The 19763-nt window shown below is 49.0% G+C and overlaps 1 protein-coding gene across 4 annotated transcripts in view; it reads right to left on the minus strand.

Annotated features, from left to right (window-relative positions):
- The window catches only part of LOC147683199 (outer mitochondrial transmembrane helix translocase-like), a 230258-nt gene that overhangs the window by 83191 nt on the left and 127304 nt on the right, over nucleotides 1-19763 (minus strand). For all 4 annotated transcript variants that reach the window (XM_086944802.1, XM_086944804.1, XM_086944805.1 and 1 more), the window contains exons 4-6: nucleotides 18843-18941; nucleotides 18343-18463; nucleotides 6249-6449 (exon numbers count right to left, since the gene is read on the minus strand). In XM_086944802.1, coding sequence (XP_086800928.1) covers nucleotides 6249-6449; nucleotides 18343-18463; nucleotides 18843-18941 — 421 coding nt within the window. The remainder of the gene's footprint in view (nucleotides 1-6248; nucleotides 6450-18342; nucleotides 18464-18842; nucleotides 18942-19763) is intronic.

Genomic DNA, 19763 nt, shown 5'->3' on the forward strand with positions numbered 1-19763 from the left:
GCAATGGCGTCACCTAAGGAAGTGGGCATCTCTGCGAGATTAAGGCTGGTGCAACTAAAAATCCTACATAGGGTATACTACACGAGAACCGCACTACACCGCATTCACAGAGCACAACACCCTTACTGCCTTCGGGGATGCGGGGAGGAGGGCACACATTATGGGACTGCCCCCGTGTCCAGGAATTTTGGAGGGAAATAATGCGAACAATGTCACAGACACTAGAGATCTCCCTACTCCCCGAGCCACGAAAGTGCCTACTAAATGTTTGGGACGCCAATGACCTGTCCAGACATGGTCAACTATGGGTCACGTTCCCCTCTCGCCGCTCCTGTTCGCCCTGGCGATTGAGCCATTGGCGGTGGAGGTCCGCACCACAATGGACCAATGGGGGATCAAAGTGGGGAGTAACATCCACACGGTGTCCTTGTATGCGGACGACGCTCTGTTTTATTTGACGTCTCCGCAGGACGCGTTACCAGCTTTGCTACAGCTGCTGGACCGTTTTGGCGCAGCTTCGGGCCTGCGTATCAATGCAGGGAAGTCCCTGATCTTCCCCCTAGCGGGTTGCAATGTGGACGCGCGCGGGGACTTGCCACACCTGGGTCTGCGGTGGGAACTGGAGGCCTTCCGCTATCTGGGGATACAGGTGGCGTCGTCGGATGAACAATTGCTGGCCCGCAATGCGGACAGGGTAGTGCACTCCCTACAACAATCAGTGGCATTCTGGAACACGTTGCCTCTCTCCCTGATGGGACGTCTGGCAGTGGCGAAAATGGTGATGCTGCCGCGGGTACTGTACGTGTTACAGAATTCGCTGTGCCCACTTCCCCCGCGGATGTTCCGCACTCTTAATACTCTCCTTTCGTCTTTACTCTGGGCGGGCAGGCGTAGTAGAGTTGCCTTGCACACGGTGGTCCGCAGCTGGGAGGAGGGGGGGTTGGAGGCGCCGAGATTCGACCTCTACTACTATGCAGCTCAGCTGTTGCCAGCTGCCAGGTGGTTCGCGGATGCGGACACCTGGGAACTTCGGCTCCTTGCGGGTAGTGCAGATGAGAGAGCGGTACAGATGGCCCTGATGCGCGGCAGGGGCGCGAATGCGACGCTGCCATATGTAGTGCGCCACACCGCAGCCATTTGGCAGCGTGTTGTGGAAAAAATCCTACGGAGGGCCCCCTTTCACAGAGAGCTGCCGATATGGATCATGGCCCCGGTGGCGGACATGGAGGTACACATGCCTTTCCATGACTGGAGAGCGGGTGGGTGCGAGCTGTTGGCAGATCTCTACCCAGACGATACGTTCCTATCTTTCGAACGGGCAACAGAGACGTTCGGACTCGGGGAGGGACAGTTCCTACACTACAGGGGCCTACATGCAATGGCACGAGACACTTGGCTGCAATTCCCTGATGCGCCCCCTGTGTCCCATACCCTCAATATTATCCTATCCTGTGGCAGGGGCAGGAGGCTGGTAACACTATTGTACTCAGCCATGCGGCAGGACTCCACGCCACCGGTCCCTCCGACATGGGCGGCCTGGGAGGCTGACCTGGGGGTTGCCTTAGACCCAACACAGCGCAAACGCATTGGTACACTCACCCGGAAGGTGTCGTGCAACGCACGGTTCAAATTGACACACTTTAACTTCTTACACCGAACGTATGTGACCCCGGTTGCTTTGAAGCGTATTGCCCCGGACAAGCGCGATAACTGCCCAAGATGTGGCGCGCCGGGGGCCTCCTTTCTTCATCTAGCATGGGACTTCCCACTGGTTTACGCCTTCTGGCAGTCGGTGGTGGCGCACATTTGCAGAGTTACTGCACTCCGGATGGAACTGACCCCCCTTCACTGCTTGTTAGCCTTAGTCCCCAAGCCCAGGAAATGTACTCTGCCCTACAAGATGTTACAGCTACTTCTAGTACTGGCGAGGAGGAGGGTGGCCATCACGTGGATGGGACAGAGGGCCCCGGAGATGTCACACTGGCTTAGGGATGTGGGGGAATGGTCCCTGGCGGAGGAAACCTTTATGCAGACTGTGCGTAGAGATGTCAAACTGCAGGACGACCTACTTGCGTGGAGAATGATGCGAGTGCTGGGTGAGGCGGCCGAAGATTCGGATGGTACGAGTGCGGAGTTGTTCACCCCTGGGGATACAGAGTCTGAGGATGAGGACGGGGAGGGCGGTGGAGAGGGTGGGGGAGACCGGTGAGTTGGGGGAGTGTCTGACCGCACACGCACATGTAAGTTACAGCTGGGAAATCTTATGTCTTGTATCTCAAGGAGTCATTCCTAATGTACGTACCGACCACTGCTATGCCTGCCAATAGGAGTGCCATAATGAGGTGAACGACCTGTGTACACATGTTTTAGCCATGAATGCCGAAGTTTTGGGGGGAGGGGTGCCTTTGGGGAGTTGGGGGGTGATCTGTATTAAAGAAACTCGAAAGAAAAGCAGATCAGAATATCCTGCCGTGCAGTCACAGGGCTAGGTTCAGGACCTGGCTTCTATGCTACCAGCTACCGCCGCCCGGCCCTCGGGTTGTGGGCTGATGGGCCGTGTATACAGAAAAATGTACTATGACATAATGTTGTTGATCTCCTGTGACTGTTGACGCAACTGTTATATGCTATCATTGTCTGCACCAAAAATAAAGCTTTTAAAAAAAAAAAAAAACTATGGGTCACGTTGGGCATGATTATAGCTAAGCGAGACTTTGCACAACGCTGGGACATGGACAGGGTGATGGTGACGGAAAGGGCAGTATACTCCAACCTGTCTGGGAAAATGGAACAAAATCTGGATCCCATGGAACGTGTACAAAGGGGAGATCTGTGAACCCTTGTCGGAAGAGGATCAGGCACTGTCAGATGAGGAAGGGGAGGAGGACTGCTAAACTTCACGGACCACGTAGGAGGGGATGTCACGGGTCATAGGGTGCACCTCAGATTAAATGACTGGCCAGTGGGGAAGGAGGGGATGGGGTCTAGGTAGGGAGCACCCAAAGGAATCTGAACACTCTCACTGCCATATGTTAGAGTAGTCTAGGAGGGATTCGGATTGAGTCGATACTGGGAAGACGCATCTGCACTCATTTAATGCACCCATTCACCTGAACTGCACGACCGAAATGTGATTCCTAAGGTTTTTGTTGTTTAGTTGTTGTTTTTATTTTTTTTTTAAAACAGAAAATCCAAAAAAATCTGTACTGATCAGCACAATATTGACTATGTCATACCTCTCAACTTTATGCGGTAACAAGGACTGTAAAAAATATTCAACCTCTAGTTGCAAATTACTGCATTATGCATACAAGACTGTGATAGCGGCCGGCCCCCGGGTTGTAGGCCAACAGCTGTGTAAACTTAAAGGTACAATAAAGGTTTTTTTAAAAAAAAAAAAGAAGCACAGGGTGAGTGCCTGTTCTGCGCAAATACATGATCACAGTGTACTATTTGGGGGCATGTGTACTTACCTAGTAGGTCTCCTTTGCCAAAGTCTCCCCTGGCCAGTCGTGTGTGAATGCCGCTGTGCCGGAAGATGATGGAGTCATGTGTGCTTCCCGGATATTGTGACACTATGTCCGTGATGATATTCTTGGCGTTGCACACCATCTGGATATTGAGGGAGTAGTAGGACTTGCGGTTGCGGTACATGTATTCCGTTTGTGCTGGTGGGCAGATGGGGATGTGGGTACAGTCAATGCATCCAATTACATGAGGGAATTGTGCAATGTTGTAGAATTTCAGCTTGGTGTCATTCAAGTCCTGTTGGGTGGTGGGGAATGAGATGTAGTGGTGTAGCCGGGTCAGCATTGCATCCAGGAAACTCCTTAGGCAGCGGGACATGGTGGGCTGGGATATCCCCCCTGCAACAGCGACTATCCCCTGGAAGCTTCCGGAGGCCAGTAGGTGCAGGCTGCACAATACCTGCACATGGGTGGGAACGGCATTGGTCCTCCTTGTTGGGTGCTGCATCAGGGGGTCTAGGTCCCGGATCAGCTTGATGATCATTGCCCCATTTAGGCGGTACTTAGCATAGATGTGCTCCCTGGTTTGGCCCAGAAGGGTGACCCGCTGACGGAATATCCGCTCCTGGATCCTACGTCTGTTCTGTGCTGCTCGCTGTAGCCTTCGCCGCCTGACCACCATGTAGAGTCCTGGCATTGTGAGCGTCCTCAGGCTCCAGCTGCATGTCCTTAAGTGTGTTTGGTCAGGCCTGCACCTTTTGGTAGTTTGCTAAAGTTATTTTTATTTTTGTTTTGTTTTTCTTACTGGTTACCACCTGGTTTGGGTTCTCTTTAAATTGCGCGTCGCAAAAAGCAATCTTCGGGTTTTTCGCAATCAGCGATTTTTCATGAACGGCGATTGCGATTATTTAGCGAGTTCGCAAATAATTTCGCAGAATCCATGGTTTCTCGCAATTTCAGATTCGCTAATAGGCTTGTTCCAAGATTCTGCGATTTTATTTGCGGACTCGCAATTTTTTTTTCGCGAATTCGCATTTTTGGTATTTTCACTATCATGAATTCCTTTTATTCAAATTGCGATCGAAATTGCTAAATCGCAGCTATTGCGATCGCAATTGGGCTTCATGAATCTATCTGTAACTAAGGAAAAATACATGAGAAACAGTTTGGAAACACTGATTCCCACAGTTATTCCTCATTTCTCATGGGAAAATTGTAATGGTGCGCTGATGCTGAACGTATAACTTACATCAACCTAGGATGTTGAGATTTCTGGCTGCTGTATTCCTCTGTCGTGAGTCCCGGAACTCTCATAATGTGCACTTAAATGTTAATTGGTTAGGAACTTGTCTCAGATGGGACAATGAAGGAATGGTGTCAATTGTGAGAACTCTTCGGTTTCAAGCTGAGACACTTTATGGTCATTATTAAGATATGGATGGTATTGTGAAAGTGCTCTGGTATCTCCACGTCTTCTTCTTTGATGTTTGATGAGCTACACACGATTTACCCCTCTAGATCACCAGGCTGTCCTAGATGCGGAGCCAATCTGGCTTATTTTCTACACATGGTGTGGCATTGCCTGGTTATCACTCTATACTAGACTGGGAAACTATGCCATCTTCGAGCTGGGAGATGACGCGTAAAATTAAACAGTATATGTTGGGCCTCCTACCCGATAACCCAAAGAAAAAACTGAGCCGCCATTTTACAAAGTTTGAGTTAATAGTTTATAAAAGGCGCATAGTGATCAGCTGGATGTGCCCTTGATCCCACAAACAAGAGTGGTGCAGGGATTTACTCAAATGGGCTGGAGCGGAGGAGGTACATATGAGGCAAACCCATAAAGAAGGTAGGATTACAGATGACTTACTCTCCAGGGAGATTATGGTGCAGGCAGTGCTGGGGTCTCCAGGAGAGACTAAACCGGAGGCAACAGACTGAGACGATGCAGAGATAGTTGGGGCGGGCGAGTGGAGTGGCTCAGAGGCACGACTGGAGGGACATAGAGAGTCAGAGTGAAATTCTAACGGCATACACAGAGAACCATGAATGCCCCAATATTTACCATTTAGTAGGCGAACGGAAGCAGAAGGAAGGGAGGGTATGTTTCAAATGTTTTTGAGTATAACAGAATACACCTTTGATTTCCATATTTATTCATATGCAAGAAGATGCTGCATTGTGCTGGGCTTTTCGGTCCCTCTCACTCTTGGTTTAGGACTAAATGTTATCACTATGAGATAGAAATTGGACCTGCAGTTCGAGGGGGGATAAAGCATGAGTGACTTAATAAAAGGGTTCACAGTATGTCTGCAAGATGTAAAGTGCCACTACTGTGTAATGCTTCTTTGACAATGGTCATGCTTGTTTTTCTTTTTGCAACTTGAAATGACAATAAAGAAATGTAGAAAAAATAAAAGACTGTTGAAGGAACTGTTATAAGATATTATTGCACTAAGGTGAACAATAGCATTAACTCATCAGGCCTCATCCTCTCTGAGATTATAGTCTTGGTGTGCTGACCGCCCTGCAGACGTTTTGCGAGTGAAGGATGGAATAATCCCTGTGCAGACTGCTATTGATACGACACATGCGCTGTAGCATATTGGGCTTGTATAATATGCCCTTGAGAGCTTGTTCCACTTGTGAACTAGAAGGATACAAGATCTACAGTGGGTTCTGTCTGTCTCATTCCTCTTAGTAGAATATTGGATTTACCCTCCGTCTAGCTTCACCCCCTCGGTCCCACCCTGGTGTCTACTCCGTCCATTCACATACCTATCTCATCGATGAAGATGATGCAGGGCTGCAGCTTGGTTGCTAGTGAGAAGACTGAGGCGGTGAGCTTCTGCGACTCTCCATACCACTTGTCTGTGAGAGCTGCAGGCTGCAGGTTGATGAACTGGCATCCAGATGCCCGTGCGATCGCCTTGGCCAGTAGGGTCTTTCCACAGCCCGGAGGTCCATGCAACAAGACTCCTGAAGCGGGACAGACAGCAGAGCATGCATTGAATCATTACATAAATTCACAGAGGACAGCATGTATCCCAACCCCAAATCCCTACATATATAAAATTCCAAAGCTGCTAAATGATTGATTCGTATTTTGAGCTATCATTGTGTATGGTACTGGACCAGAACCATTCACAGCTGGTGGTAACAGACGGTTCCTTTGCACTATATTAGTTGTGTTGAGAAGAGAAAGTGCAGAAGAACCCTTCATCAGATGCCAGAGAGTTGTTTTAAATTTAATGTGCTAGGAGGAAATAAACTTTGGAAGTGACAACGTTTTTTAGTATGCAACATTGCTGACAAATATATTTAGGATACTTAGTCCATCAATCATGTAACTCAATGCAGGTAAACTAGCCCACAGTGGGTTCTCCTAGCCCCATTCCCTTTCCAAGCAGGTTGGTCCTAACACGTCTCTCTGGGAGTAATAAGAAGTTGGTTACACTATGGTTTCAGGAGGCTATAGCTTTCCTTTTAGCCTATGGGAAGTAAAAGGTTTCTTTTGGAGTTAGGGGAGAACCAGGTGTAATTTTGTGGGTCAGGAGGCAATAGATTATCTTTTAAAGTGTAAAAATGTATTTTGTGGTTGAAGCTATAGATTAACAATTAATGTGGAGGAAGCAGTATGTTTTACTCACAGGGATAAAAAGACCATAAGTTTATTTTGGAAATGTGAGGTCATGGGATTCTTCATGGTTTGGAAGACTCCATGTTTTTCTTTGGGTGAATACAAGTTACTTTTTGGCAAGATAGTGAGCTGTAGGTTTTGCTCAGACTGGATGAGGGTTTAGGCTGTCTTTCAGTGTGTAGGATGCAAGAAGATTGATTTCAGGCTTTAGAAGACAGAGGGGCATATTCTCAAGAACATGTGACGACCATTGCAAAAGTAACTTAACGCCACTCTCAACATCGCAGTCCATCGCAGGAAAATTATGCTGTGTTAACCAAGTATTCACAACATGTCGGTACCATGTGATAGACTCCAGATAATGCGTCAAATGACTGTGTTAAAATCAACGCCACGCCGCAAAAATGCAAAACAGGAACGCAAAAAAGGCTGTGATGAGGCCAATCGCGATACAAAAAGCAGCAAAACCAGCAGCAAGCCTGCAAATCCCACGCGTCTGGTGGGAAAATGCACTATAAAAGCCACAAAAACAACATACAAGAAACAATCCAAAGAGCGTAGCAACATGGATGCATCCTGACCGAGCGCAGAGGCCAACGGAACCCCACAACCCCAACAGACCACCAGCAAGGAACAACGGGGTCGGGGAAGGCCAGGGAGAAGAGGGAGAGGAAGACGGGATGCAGTCCACAGCAAAACAAGAACACCACCATCAACTGACCCCGAATTAGACTACGGGGAATGCAGTCGGAGTGTTGTGGAGGCCAATGGAGGGTGCCAAGAGGCACTGGCATGATGTGAAAATCTAAACCAGGCACAAAGCCACTGCCAATAGGAAGGCAGCAACGGCGACAGAAGGTGGGAGTCATGCACCACAGGAGGAGCTGGAGGAAACGGAGGCCACAGTCAACAGTGTGGAGACGGTGCAAGGAGTAGGAGTGCAGACACAGCGCTGGAGGACCTGACACAACATCAACAGGGTGAGTAACGACCATGGACTGGGGGGACAGGGGGAGATGGGCACAATGGCACACATGCAAAATGATGTGTAGCACACTGCACACCCACAATGACCCTGGATCATGTCCATGATCCCTGTGGCACACTGCACCACACACACATAGCAATAACAGCACATCCACATTGACGGCAATGTGGGACAATGTGCAACGCCGACACTGCAGAACAGAGGACATACTGGCCCCGTACATGCGCCGAAACAGGCCAACTACATAAAACAGCGCAGGAAACTGTGAGAAGGGAATGTACGCGTACAACCTCACATCTGTCATGTAGTCCAAATGGAAACTGTCCCGCATGTAAATCCTGCACCTCCAAAACAGTCACAATGTACATTGTCATATATTCTGCATGTAAATTAGAACAATACAACAACATACATGTCAACACAATGTCAACATGCATCTCCCCTTCACATTGCAGAGGGACACACAACACCTCTAGCAGAGCACAGAAGACCACACATCAGTGATGCCGCAGAGGACCACCACACCTTAGACACCGACAGCCCATGGACATCCCACGCAACCCACCACCAGGACCCGGGCAGCCAAGCTACTTAGAGGAGAACACAGCCCCTGCAACAGACCACACAGCAGGAAGCACCCGCAAGCAGGGCTGGCTCACAACACTTCACCGACCCACACATGGCACCCCAATGCCAGGTGTCAGAACGCCAAAAGGAGGTGGCCGAACAGGTGCAGGTGGGGTCCGGACCCATGGAAGGCGAACTAGATCACAAACGTGGGTGTCTAATACCCTTTAGGGACCACCTACACCCCACAAAGGATACCCACACTGCCACAGAGACACATGCAGATGCACATTCCCAGTACGGAACCATGCCCAGGGCCATGCAAATATCAGTCACACACCCACGTTGGCGCTACGTACGACGGCCCAGTCCACTCCCCTTACATATTGAGTGGCTGACGACATAGCCACATGTCCAGGCTCTAACCCGCTGCCTGCGGTGACATGTCTGCATCCGCTGTACACAGCACAATATAATGTCATAGGGCCCAGGGCCCTCATGCATATATAATGACCACACAGACACACACAGATATTATGTTGAACTGGCTACGGGCACATGTGCCCGGCCCCTTTGGGCGCACGGAGTGGTTGGTGGTGGCAACATCCTGAATAGTCAGGCCCGGAATGGCCGTTGCGGGCACCGGGCAATACCCCAGTGCGCCGCAAGGGTGAGGGCCGGTTTTGGGCCACTGGGGGCCGTTTTTGTTACAAGGCCGTTTTCGCAGCGTTGTTACAAAAATGGCCCTGTAATAAAATGGGCCGAAAACCGACCCTTACAAAGAGCCCGGTCGCACGCCAAGTCCCCCCATGGGGGGGGGGGTGGCCGGCCGAGTACTTTGCCAGGGCCGGTTTTGGTTCCCAGTCCGGCCCTGTGAATAGTGGACACCAGTGCAACGGAAACAGAAAACACCTGCATAACAGAGTCAACTGCTGAGCAACATGGAGGGAGCCGGAGCAAGTACAGAGGTCACCCAACATACAAACGTAAGTGTCTGTGAGTTGCAGTGCACTGAGGTTGGGACACTAGAGCTCAGCGTGCTCATATGATTAAAATGACTAGGAATGTGTCCATTCGGGATATTCCTGATGCAGATGCAGTGGTGTGTGTTAGACCTGCATCATCTTCCTCATCAACGTTCCAGGTCTCCCATACTGCCTGAGGCGACATTGCTGCGCAACCTCTCCCCAGTACAAAACTCATTCATTTACGGTCCATGGGTTGCGGTGCACTGAGTCAGAGGCACCTGGAGTGCCTGGCAGGGGATCAGGCAGATTATGGCATCCATGGTAGGTCTGAGCAACTCCGTTAGTCTGCCAGTACCACTGTTTCGGCTCTGGCAGATGGGTGTTGGAGTTGGCCCTGGTGATGGTGGTGTGTGCCTCCTGCGGTGATGCCACGTCTGGGCCGGTCAGGACTCGATTGGATGTGTGAGCCCTGGTGGTCCGCAGTTGAGGCCGGAGGCAGCGGACAGCACAGGGTCACATACACATGGTGTCAATGACCCCAAGACCACCGTCACAGAGGTCATCCAATATTCGTTCAGACATGGTCCCTGACTTGAGCTGCACAGAGTTAGTGGCCCCCAGATGCACAGTGGCCGGCACAGGTACACCGCCACGGGACGGTGACTTGCGGTCCAATGAGGTAGGGCCACGTAGATGTCGAAGGTGAATGTGGCAGAGGGTTGCGGGGGACAGTGGAAGGTTCCTCCAGGGCATGATGCAGAGGGCAGAAGCTATTCAGAAGCAGCAAATGGAGGAGTGGAAAGCGACAGCCTAGTTGCCACCACCAATTCAGAATCAGCTGCATGAGGATGAAAACAACCCCCAGTCCATAGACTCAGACACAACCAATGTTCGACCGGAGAGTGTCCATGAATGTAAGGGAACAGGCTTAGTGGCACCGGGGCTGAGAGGGGATGCAGTCTGGGATGAAGCCTGTACACTGAAATGAACTCCGCCATTGCTAAATCAAGACTCTATGACCTACTCGACCACAGTGTAGGCCGAAGGCAGCGGTCACCAGTGGGCCACAGCCACTTGTCATTGGCTCGTGATGCACAGATTTAGTGACACCAGGGCAATTGTCTGTAGTGTTCGATCACCTCCGTAACAATGATCCTTTTTTCCTCCCGAATGCAATCCATCATCCTCTTACGCCTCTCCTTGCGTGCAATGATATGTACTCTGCCTTAGAATAATAGATGTTCAGTTCCAATTCTGTGACCTATTCGAGTGCAGTGTAGAGAGCAGTAGTCCGCGTGGGCCCACAGAATCTTGCGGTTGTTATGTACTAATAAGACCTGGTGGCACCACATCGAAGGGAGTATAGTGACATAAACTCAGCCATAATTTATGTGCTTTGCCATGGTGTAATCAAGACTCAGTTCCAAATGTGTGACCTACTTGTCCGCTGTGCATGCCGGTGGACTACGTCAACGAGACAGGATTTCTGCGGGCCTATGTTGTGGAGGCCGTGATGGTCTGATTAGGCTGCCAAGGGCGCCGGCCTCGGGCTTGCGGATTTTACCGGCAAGTGGTGGGCCCCCTTCAACACATACCGGTGTCGGCAGGTGAGCATTGAGGCCTGAGTGCGCGGGGGCAGGCAGCCTGGTTCAGGGACCAGCGTCCCAGGGTGCAGCAGGCGCACAGGATCACAGGCAACCCCGCTCACGGCGACTGCGCCGGCCTCCTAGCTTGGTGAAAGGCGCCGCCTGGCAGAGACATTGGGCATTCTGGAAGAGGACCATGCCCAGAGTTACGCGCCTTTTATTCACACCCCTACGCTGGCCTGGCATACGCCAGGCCAGCCCACTCCACTCATGCTTACGGGGGGGGGGGGGAGCGTAAGAAGATACATCTCCGCGATCTTCCCCCTGGCTGGGGTGACATGGTTGTGTCCACTGTCCACTACACTCCATACACCAGCGGTGTGTGTCGACATACATATGTGTGTGGTCTGCATACTGCACTCTGTGTAGCACATCCATGCCACACTTGCTTCCTTCGCACATGCCTGGTCCCCGCCTCTTCCGACATTCTGCTATTGTGTGGCTGAGGTGCCATGCCGTTGATGTCTAATGTACATGGCTGGCCCAGGTTCCCACAGTGAGTTGTGCTGTTGTGTCTGGTGGGTGTACATGTTGTATGTGAGCTTGTGACGTGTGCATTTCCTGTGTTGTGAGTTGCATGATTGTGGAGTTGAGGTGTGTGGTGTGTGCATTTGGTATTGGCCAACGAGCAGTGCATTTCCGTGGGTGCCATCCTGGTGGGGCAGGTTGATAATGGACTGTCAGAAGGAGTAGGAATCATGCAGACTACCTGGGTGGTTGGCGGCGACGTTGGCGGAGATTCCCCGGTGGCCCACTATTGCCTGCACATTGGAGGGATATGTGCGTTTTCTGTTGTGCTTATTGTGTGCAGTGTTGCCAGGGGCCACTAGTAGGACATGTGTGCATTCAATTGCCCCCTAACACGTCCGGGAAGCCAGCTGGGGCATAGATGCCTTGCTTGGTCTACAGCTGTTCCTGCACAGTGTGAGGGAAGTATAGATAGTGGGGTACCAAGCTGATTGTGTCATCCATGACCGTTGTGAGGGACTTGGATTGGCTTGGCTGTGTGACTCCTCCGTCTCAGGCGGAAGTTGGTTGGAGGGTACCAGAGGCCGACACGTGCAGCACGGCCAGCAGCTTTGTCTGAGGTGGAATGTTGGTCGTTCGCTGTGTTGGTACCGTCAGCCTGTGGAAAATGGTGATCACGATGCAGAGGAGGGTGTCCATTTTAGCATGTAGTGGGCAATGACATTCTCTGGTGTTGGGTCTGTGAGGTTGGTGCAATTTCTGAGGGTCGCTGTCTTTGCGCTGCCTCAGTATTGTTCCGGGGTGGGGCGATGGGTGTCCGGGGGGAATGGGGGGGTCTTGGGGGTGGTGCAGTGGGTGTTGTGGCCCTCTTGGGTGTCCTGCCCCATGTTTAGTGGCTCCATGGTATCTGTTGTTCTTCAGGTGTGGCTCTGGGCTGGGCTCCCTTTTGTGGTGCAGGCTGTCGTCTCACTTTACAGCAGGTCAGAGCAGGTGTTAGTTTCCTGCTGCTAATGCGGCTCATCGCATGTTTCGTGGCCTTTTCGCCTGTCGGGCTGGTCATTGATAATGTTGCGGAGTGGTGTTGTTGCGGCTTTTGGCACGGGAACGCCTACTCTGCATCTCATTAGCAATAGTTTCCGGGGTTGTCTGTGGCTATGGTTATGGCGGCTGCTATTGCAGGTAAACTGGTGATATGGGCTGTTATCATCAGCTTGTGATTAGGGCGATATATTTATTGCCACTTTGGCTGCGATAAAGTGCTGATAACTCTGCGATACATCCTTAAGAATATGCCCCAGAGGTTTTTATAAGTTTCAGAGGACATAGATTTCATGGTGAGGGTTACCAAGCTGTACATTTTCAAGAATAAGGATTCTATTTAAAAAAATATTTTTTTATCGGTGCTTAAGGGGTGGGGTCTTAGGATTTGATTTCAGGATATATGAGCCTGTGGCGTTCCTGTTGGAGGTAGAAAGGCCAGAGAATATTTCTCTTGGTTAGAAAGGCATAAGATTCCTTTTAGGAATTAGGAGGTCAAAAAGTGCTTTAAACTAAAAGAACAGCAAAACACACAAGATGATGGACGGAATGTTGCACAATGGCAAAACATTCACCCCCAGTCACAGATCTGGGTTTAATCCATTGTTATTTTGCTCACCAAGCCACCCCAGTTGAGACATGGCCATATGCACATCAGTCTTGACCCTGTGCCTCATGGGAACAGTCCAGACCGAACTGCCAAGCCATGTCTTCCCTGGACCGGAATCAAGCATCCTAGGACCGGTTTTAGTCTATCAGCTGTCTTCAGCCAGGATAGCTCGACTCTAGTGGCGTGGTGAGCACGGGACCCACATCTGGGCATACCCTTCCTACATAGGGTGAACAGCTCAACACACAAGATGATGGACGGAATGTTGCACAGTGGCAAAACAATCACCCCCAGTCACAGATCTGGGTTTAATCCATTGTTATTTTGCTCACCAAGCCACCCCAGTTCAGACATGGCCATATGCAAAATAATCTTGACCCTGTGCCTCATGGGAACAGACCAGATCAAACTGCCAGGCAATGTCTTCCCTGGATCGAATCAAGCATCCTAGGACCAGTTTCTGGCTATCAGCCGTCTTCAGCCAGGATAGCTTGACTCCAGTGGCGTAGTGAGCACGGGACCCGCGTCTGAGCAAACCCTTCTCACAATGGGTGAACAGCAAAACACACAAGATGATGGACGGAATGTTGCACAATTGCAAAACATTCAAGCCCAATTCACAGATCTGGGTTTAATCCATTGTTATTTTGCTCACCAAGCAACCCCAGTTCAGACATGGCCATATGCAAATCAGTCTTGACCCTGTGCCTCACGGGAACAGTCCAGACCGAACTGCCAAGCCATATCTTCCCTGGAACGAAATCAAGCATCCTAGGACCGGTTTCTGTCTATCAGCCGTCTTCAGCCAGGATAGCTTGACTCCAGTGGCGTAGTGAGCACGGGACCCCCGTCTGGGCATACCCTTCCCACATAGGGTGAACAGCAAAACACATAAGATGATGGACGGAATGTTGCACAATGGCAAAACATTCACCGCCAGTCACAGATCTGGGTTTATTCCATTGTTATTTTGCTCACCAAGCCACCCCAGTTCAGACATGGCCATATACAAATCAGTCCTGACCCTGTGCCTCATGGGAACAGTCCAGACCGAACTGTTAAGCCATGTCTTCCCTGGACCGGAATAAAGCATCTTAGGACCGGTTTCTGGCTATCAGCTGTCATCAGCCAGGATAGCTTGACTCCAGTGGCATAGTGAGCACGGGACCCACCTCTGGGCATACCCTTCCCACATAGGGTGAAAAGCAAAACACACAAGATGATGGACGGAATGTTGCACAATGACAAAACATTCCCCCCCAGTCACAGATCTGAGTTTAAGCCATTGTTATTTTGCTCACCAAGCCACCCCGGTTCAGACATGGCCATTTGCAAATCAGTCTTGACCCTGTGCCTCATGGAAACAGTCCAGACCGAACTGCCAAGCCATTCCTTCCCTGGACTAGAATCAAGCATCCTAGGACTGGTTTCTGGCTATTAGCCATCTTCAGCCAGGATAGCTTGACTCCAGTGGCATAGTGAGCATGGGACCCACGTCTGGGCATACCCTTCCCACATAGTGTGAACAGCAAAACACACAAGATGATGGACTGAATGTTGCACAATGGCAAAACATTCACTCCAGTCACAGATGTGGGTTTAATCCATTGTTATTTTGCTCACCATGCCACCCCAGTTCAGACATGGCCATATGTAAATCAGTCTTGACCCTGTGCCTCATGGGAACAGTCCAGACCGAACTGCCAAGCCATGTCTTCCCTGGACCGAAATCAAGCATCCCAGGACCGGTTTCTTGCTATCAGCCGTCTTCAACCATGATAGCTTGACTCCAGTGGCGTAGTGAGCACGGGACCCACGTCTGGGCATACCCTTCCCACATAGGGTGAACAGCAAAACACACAAGATGATGGACGGAATGATGCACAATGGTAAAACATTGTTTTTTTCTGGAGAAAGAAAAGGTGGTATTTTTGATAGGTTCACAGGCACTGATGGGCAATCCACTCGTAGTTATTTGTGTGATCTGGCACTATTAATTGACGGTGCTATAAGGTAGAGGAGAACCACCTGCTCCTTAAACTTTTGATTGGAAAACCAACAGAACAGAGCACATTTCAAGTACCCTAGCACACGTAAAGTTCAATGCAGTCTAATTACAGACAAAGTAAATGCAACAGAAAGTGATGAGTCTTATTCTTTATGTTCTTCTCATTTATTCAGACGTCCTGGAGTTTCAACACGTGTTTCGTCGCTTCTTGTACAGATAGGAACATGCGACTTGTTCACAGCTGTAAATATGGTCATTGATATGTTTCTTTCATGTGGCGATAATTCCAGGCCACATGGTCCCATGGCGTGTGATAAATGAATCTCTGTAGGATGTGGAGATAGTATCTAATGGCCCAATATCAGTAGTCCAAAATCTAATCCGTATCCGACAAACGCCAAATACGCGTTGCCTCTTCTACCACGCCGGGATAGCTTGACTCCAGTGGCGTAGTGAGCACGGGACCCACGTCTGAGCATACCCTTCCCAAATAGGGTGAACAGCAAAACACACAAGATGAGGGACGGAATGTTGCACAATGGCAAAACATTCATCCCCAGTCACAGATCTGGGTTTTAATCCATTGTTATTTTGCTCACCAATCCACCCCAGTTCAGACATGGCCATATGCAAATCAGTCTTGACCCTATGCCTCATGGGAACAGTCCAGACCGAACTGCTAAGCCATGTCTTCCCTGGACCGGAAACAAGCATTCTAGGACCGGTGTCTGGCTATCAGCCGTCTTCAGCCAGGATAGCTTGACTCCAGTGGCATAGTGAGCACGGGACCCACGTCTGGGTATACCCTTCCCACATAGGGTGAACAGCAAAACACACAAGATGATGGACGGAATGTTGCACAATGGCAAAACATTCACCCCAGTCACAGATGTGGATTTAATCCATTGTTATTTTGCTCACCATGCCACCCCAGTTCAGACATGGCCATAAGCAAATCAGTCTTGACCCTGTGCCTCATGGGAACAGTCCAGACCGAACTGCCAAGCCATGTCTTCCCTGGACCGAAATCAAGCACCCCAGGACCGGTTTCTGGCTATAAGCCGTCTTCAACCATGATAGCTTGACTCCAGTGGCGTAGTGAGCACGGGACCCACGTCTGGGCATACCCTTCCCACATAGGGTGAACAGCAAAACACACAAGATGATGGACGGAATGTTGCACAATGGCAAAACATTGTTTTTTTCTGGAGAAAGAAAAGGTGGTATTTTTGATAGGTTCACAGGCGCCGATGGGCAATCCACTCGTAGTTATTTGTGTGATCTGGCACTATTAATTGACAGTGCTATAAGGTAGAGGAGAACCACCGCCTCCTTAAACCTCTGATTGGAAAACCAACAGAACAGAGCACATTTCAGGCACCCTAGCACACGTAAAGTTCAATGCAGTCTAATTACAGACAAAGTAAATGCAACAGAAAGTGATGAGTCTTATTCTTTACCTTCTTCTCATTTATTCAGACATTCCGGACTTCGGGGTCCATGTGTTCCAAGCCAAGCCAACACGTGTTTCGTTGCTTCTTGTTCAGATAGAACATGCGACTTGTTCACAGCTGTAAATATGGTCATTGATGTGTTTCTTTCATGTGGCGATAATTCCAGGCCACATGGTCCCATGGCGTGTGATAAATGAATCTCTGCAGGAAGTGGAGATAGTATCTAATGGCCCAATATGAGCAGTCCAAAATCGAATCCGTATCCGACAAACGCCAAATACGCGTTGCCTCTTCTACCACGCCGGGATAGCTTGACTCCAGGGGCGTAGTGAGCACGGGACCCACGTCTGAGCATGCCCTTCCCACATAGGGTGAACAGCAAAACACACAAGATGATGGACGGAATGTTGCACAGTGGCAAAACATTCACCCCCAGTCACAGATCTGGGTTTTAATCCATTGTTATTTTGCTCACCAATCCACCCCAGTTCAGACATGGCCATATGCAAATCAGTCTTGATCCTGTGCCTCATGGAAACAGTCCAGACCAAACTGCCAAGCCATGTCTTCCCTGGACCGGAAACACGCATCCTAGGACCGGTGTCTGGCTATCAACCCTCTTCAGCCATGATAGCTTGACTCCGGTGGCGTAGTGAGCACGGGACTTACGTCTGGGCATACCCTTCCCACATAGGGTGAACAGCAAAACACACAAGACATTGCAACATTCCGTCCATCATCTTCTGTGTTTTGCTGTTCACCCTATGTGTTAAACCTTTTTGGAGGTCAAGTGATCCTAGGTTACCTTTTCTCCTCTTAGTACACAGTAATAATCGGGGTTATGATTACTATTTAGAGTGGAGAAAACAATAGGTTTCTTACTTAAGTTTTTATTACTCTTTTATATGGAAAAATATATGCAATGAATGCATACATGATAAATACTTAAGTAACAAAAAGAAGTATCATTAATGCAGATTTCTTCAGGAGACAGAAGTGACACACTCAGTACCAAAAACAATAAAATAAGAAGAAGCACAAGAGGGCGGGAGGAAGGGGTGGGGAAGACCACAATACATAACAGTGACAGTGGATGCACCATCCGGAATGACATTGTATGGAATGCATAATCTATCCATAGGGTTATTTTTCTGGCTGTGAGGCTATAAATTATCTTTACATGAATTCTGTGGCCATAAATTTTCTCTACAGGGTTTAAATGACATCTCCATATTGCTTCACAATAGATTTCCTCATGAAGCTTAGGACGCCCTAAGTTTCTTTTGAGGTTCAGAAGGGACTGGGCTAACTTCCTAGAATTTAGGAGGCTGGAGGAGTCCATTCAGGGAGGGAGAGCTCTAGGTGTCCCTTTTATGTGATTAAAAGCTATACATTACATTTTCAGCATTTAAGAATTCATGGTTTTCTTTCAATATTTTATCACTCCATATGTTTCTATTAAGGTCCACTGGAGTCGTAGGTTACCTTTTGGGGGCTGGCAGAGCTTCGAGTGCTTGAACAGGTGCCTCTTCTGGAAAGGAAGGATAACTGTGTCTTGCAGCTCAGTGATGACATCATCAAGCCCTGCAATGTCATTCCAAGTCACCTGAAAAAGAGATGGAGTTTAAGCATAGGTATTGGCTTTGGAAGTCAGGGATAATCTGGTCCAAAGAGGAGAAGTCAGAGGTTGAGTTAGCCCTGCAGTGCTGTTGCCATGTTCAGTGTAGGCTCCCCAAAAGTGAAGAACTATTTTACACCTACAAACAAACAATGCGGTCAAAGATCTCTGAGACATTCTTGGGTATTGCATATTTGTATTATTTGGCTCTAGGACTACTCTCATCCTAACAATCAGTCACAACATGCCCCTGTTGTCTGACTGCCAGTTCCCTCACCACCTTCTCCCTGAGTGCCAGTTATCCCCAACCTCTGACTTCCTGAAAGGAAATGTGACGACTGATTCTTCCTCGTCCCTCACCTCTTACCTTGATGTCTCTGGGGTTCACTAGATGGGCTGCAATGTTCATCTCATGCTCTGTTAGTATAAGACCTTCAACGCCTACCTTCTTCATCAATCGTTGAGCCTGAGAACACAGAGGTAGAGCATCATACATACTGTTGACATGTCAAGTACTGTGCAACAAAGAAAAAGGGATCATAGCGACAGGGGCAACCATGGTCAGCCCTGTGTCAATAAGTATATCTAAATTGCCTTAAACACTGCCAATCCTGCCCAGTGCCATACCCAAAAGAGGTTACACTACTTATGCTCATGGAGCCAGCCTTCCATTAGGTGTTATAATTGTGTTTTTTAAAATATAGTCTAACTGCTGAGAAATAAACTTGCAGTTGTACTAAGGCAATTTGGGTTGAAGAGCAGGGAAGAAATCTTTTGAGGCCTTTGTATCACATGGGTGCAGAACGTTGAAACCATTGTTGCAAGCAGTACAAAGAGATTGTGTGGAACTGTTTTCCATTTGTCCAGAACTCAAAATAGGCATAACAAGTTCACCCCTTTTGTTACTTCGAAGTTAACCATATTAGTGAATCGTGTTGAGTCCACTTAAAGTATACAAATTGATCATGAGAAGGGGACAGGGTAGCAAAGCAGGAAACAGTATAGTCTAACTTTCTAGATGAGCTAGAGAGATCAGAGAGGACATGAGGTGAGCCAAAGAAGCAAAAAAGACATAATACACAATAAGAAGAAAGATATTTCAGAAGGAGTTAAGACGGCAGGTAAAAGGTGACTATTTTGTAGTAGCTATTCCAAATGCACACCTATGCATTTTATCAGCTGTTCACCTAAGAACCTGGTTTAGATCTTGGTGGACGGGTTACTCCTTCACAAAGGAGACAGATATCCTGTCTGTTGAAATATAAATCCCATGTCATTTGAGATGTCA

The sequence above is a fragment of the Lissotriton vulgaris genome, chromosome 11 (assembly GCF_964263255.1).
Source record: "Lissotriton vulgaris chromosome 11, aLisVul1.2, whole genome shotgun sequence".
Lineage (NCBI taxonomy): Eukaryota > Metazoa > Chordata > Amphibia > Caudata > Salamandridae > Lissotriton > Lissotriton vulgaris.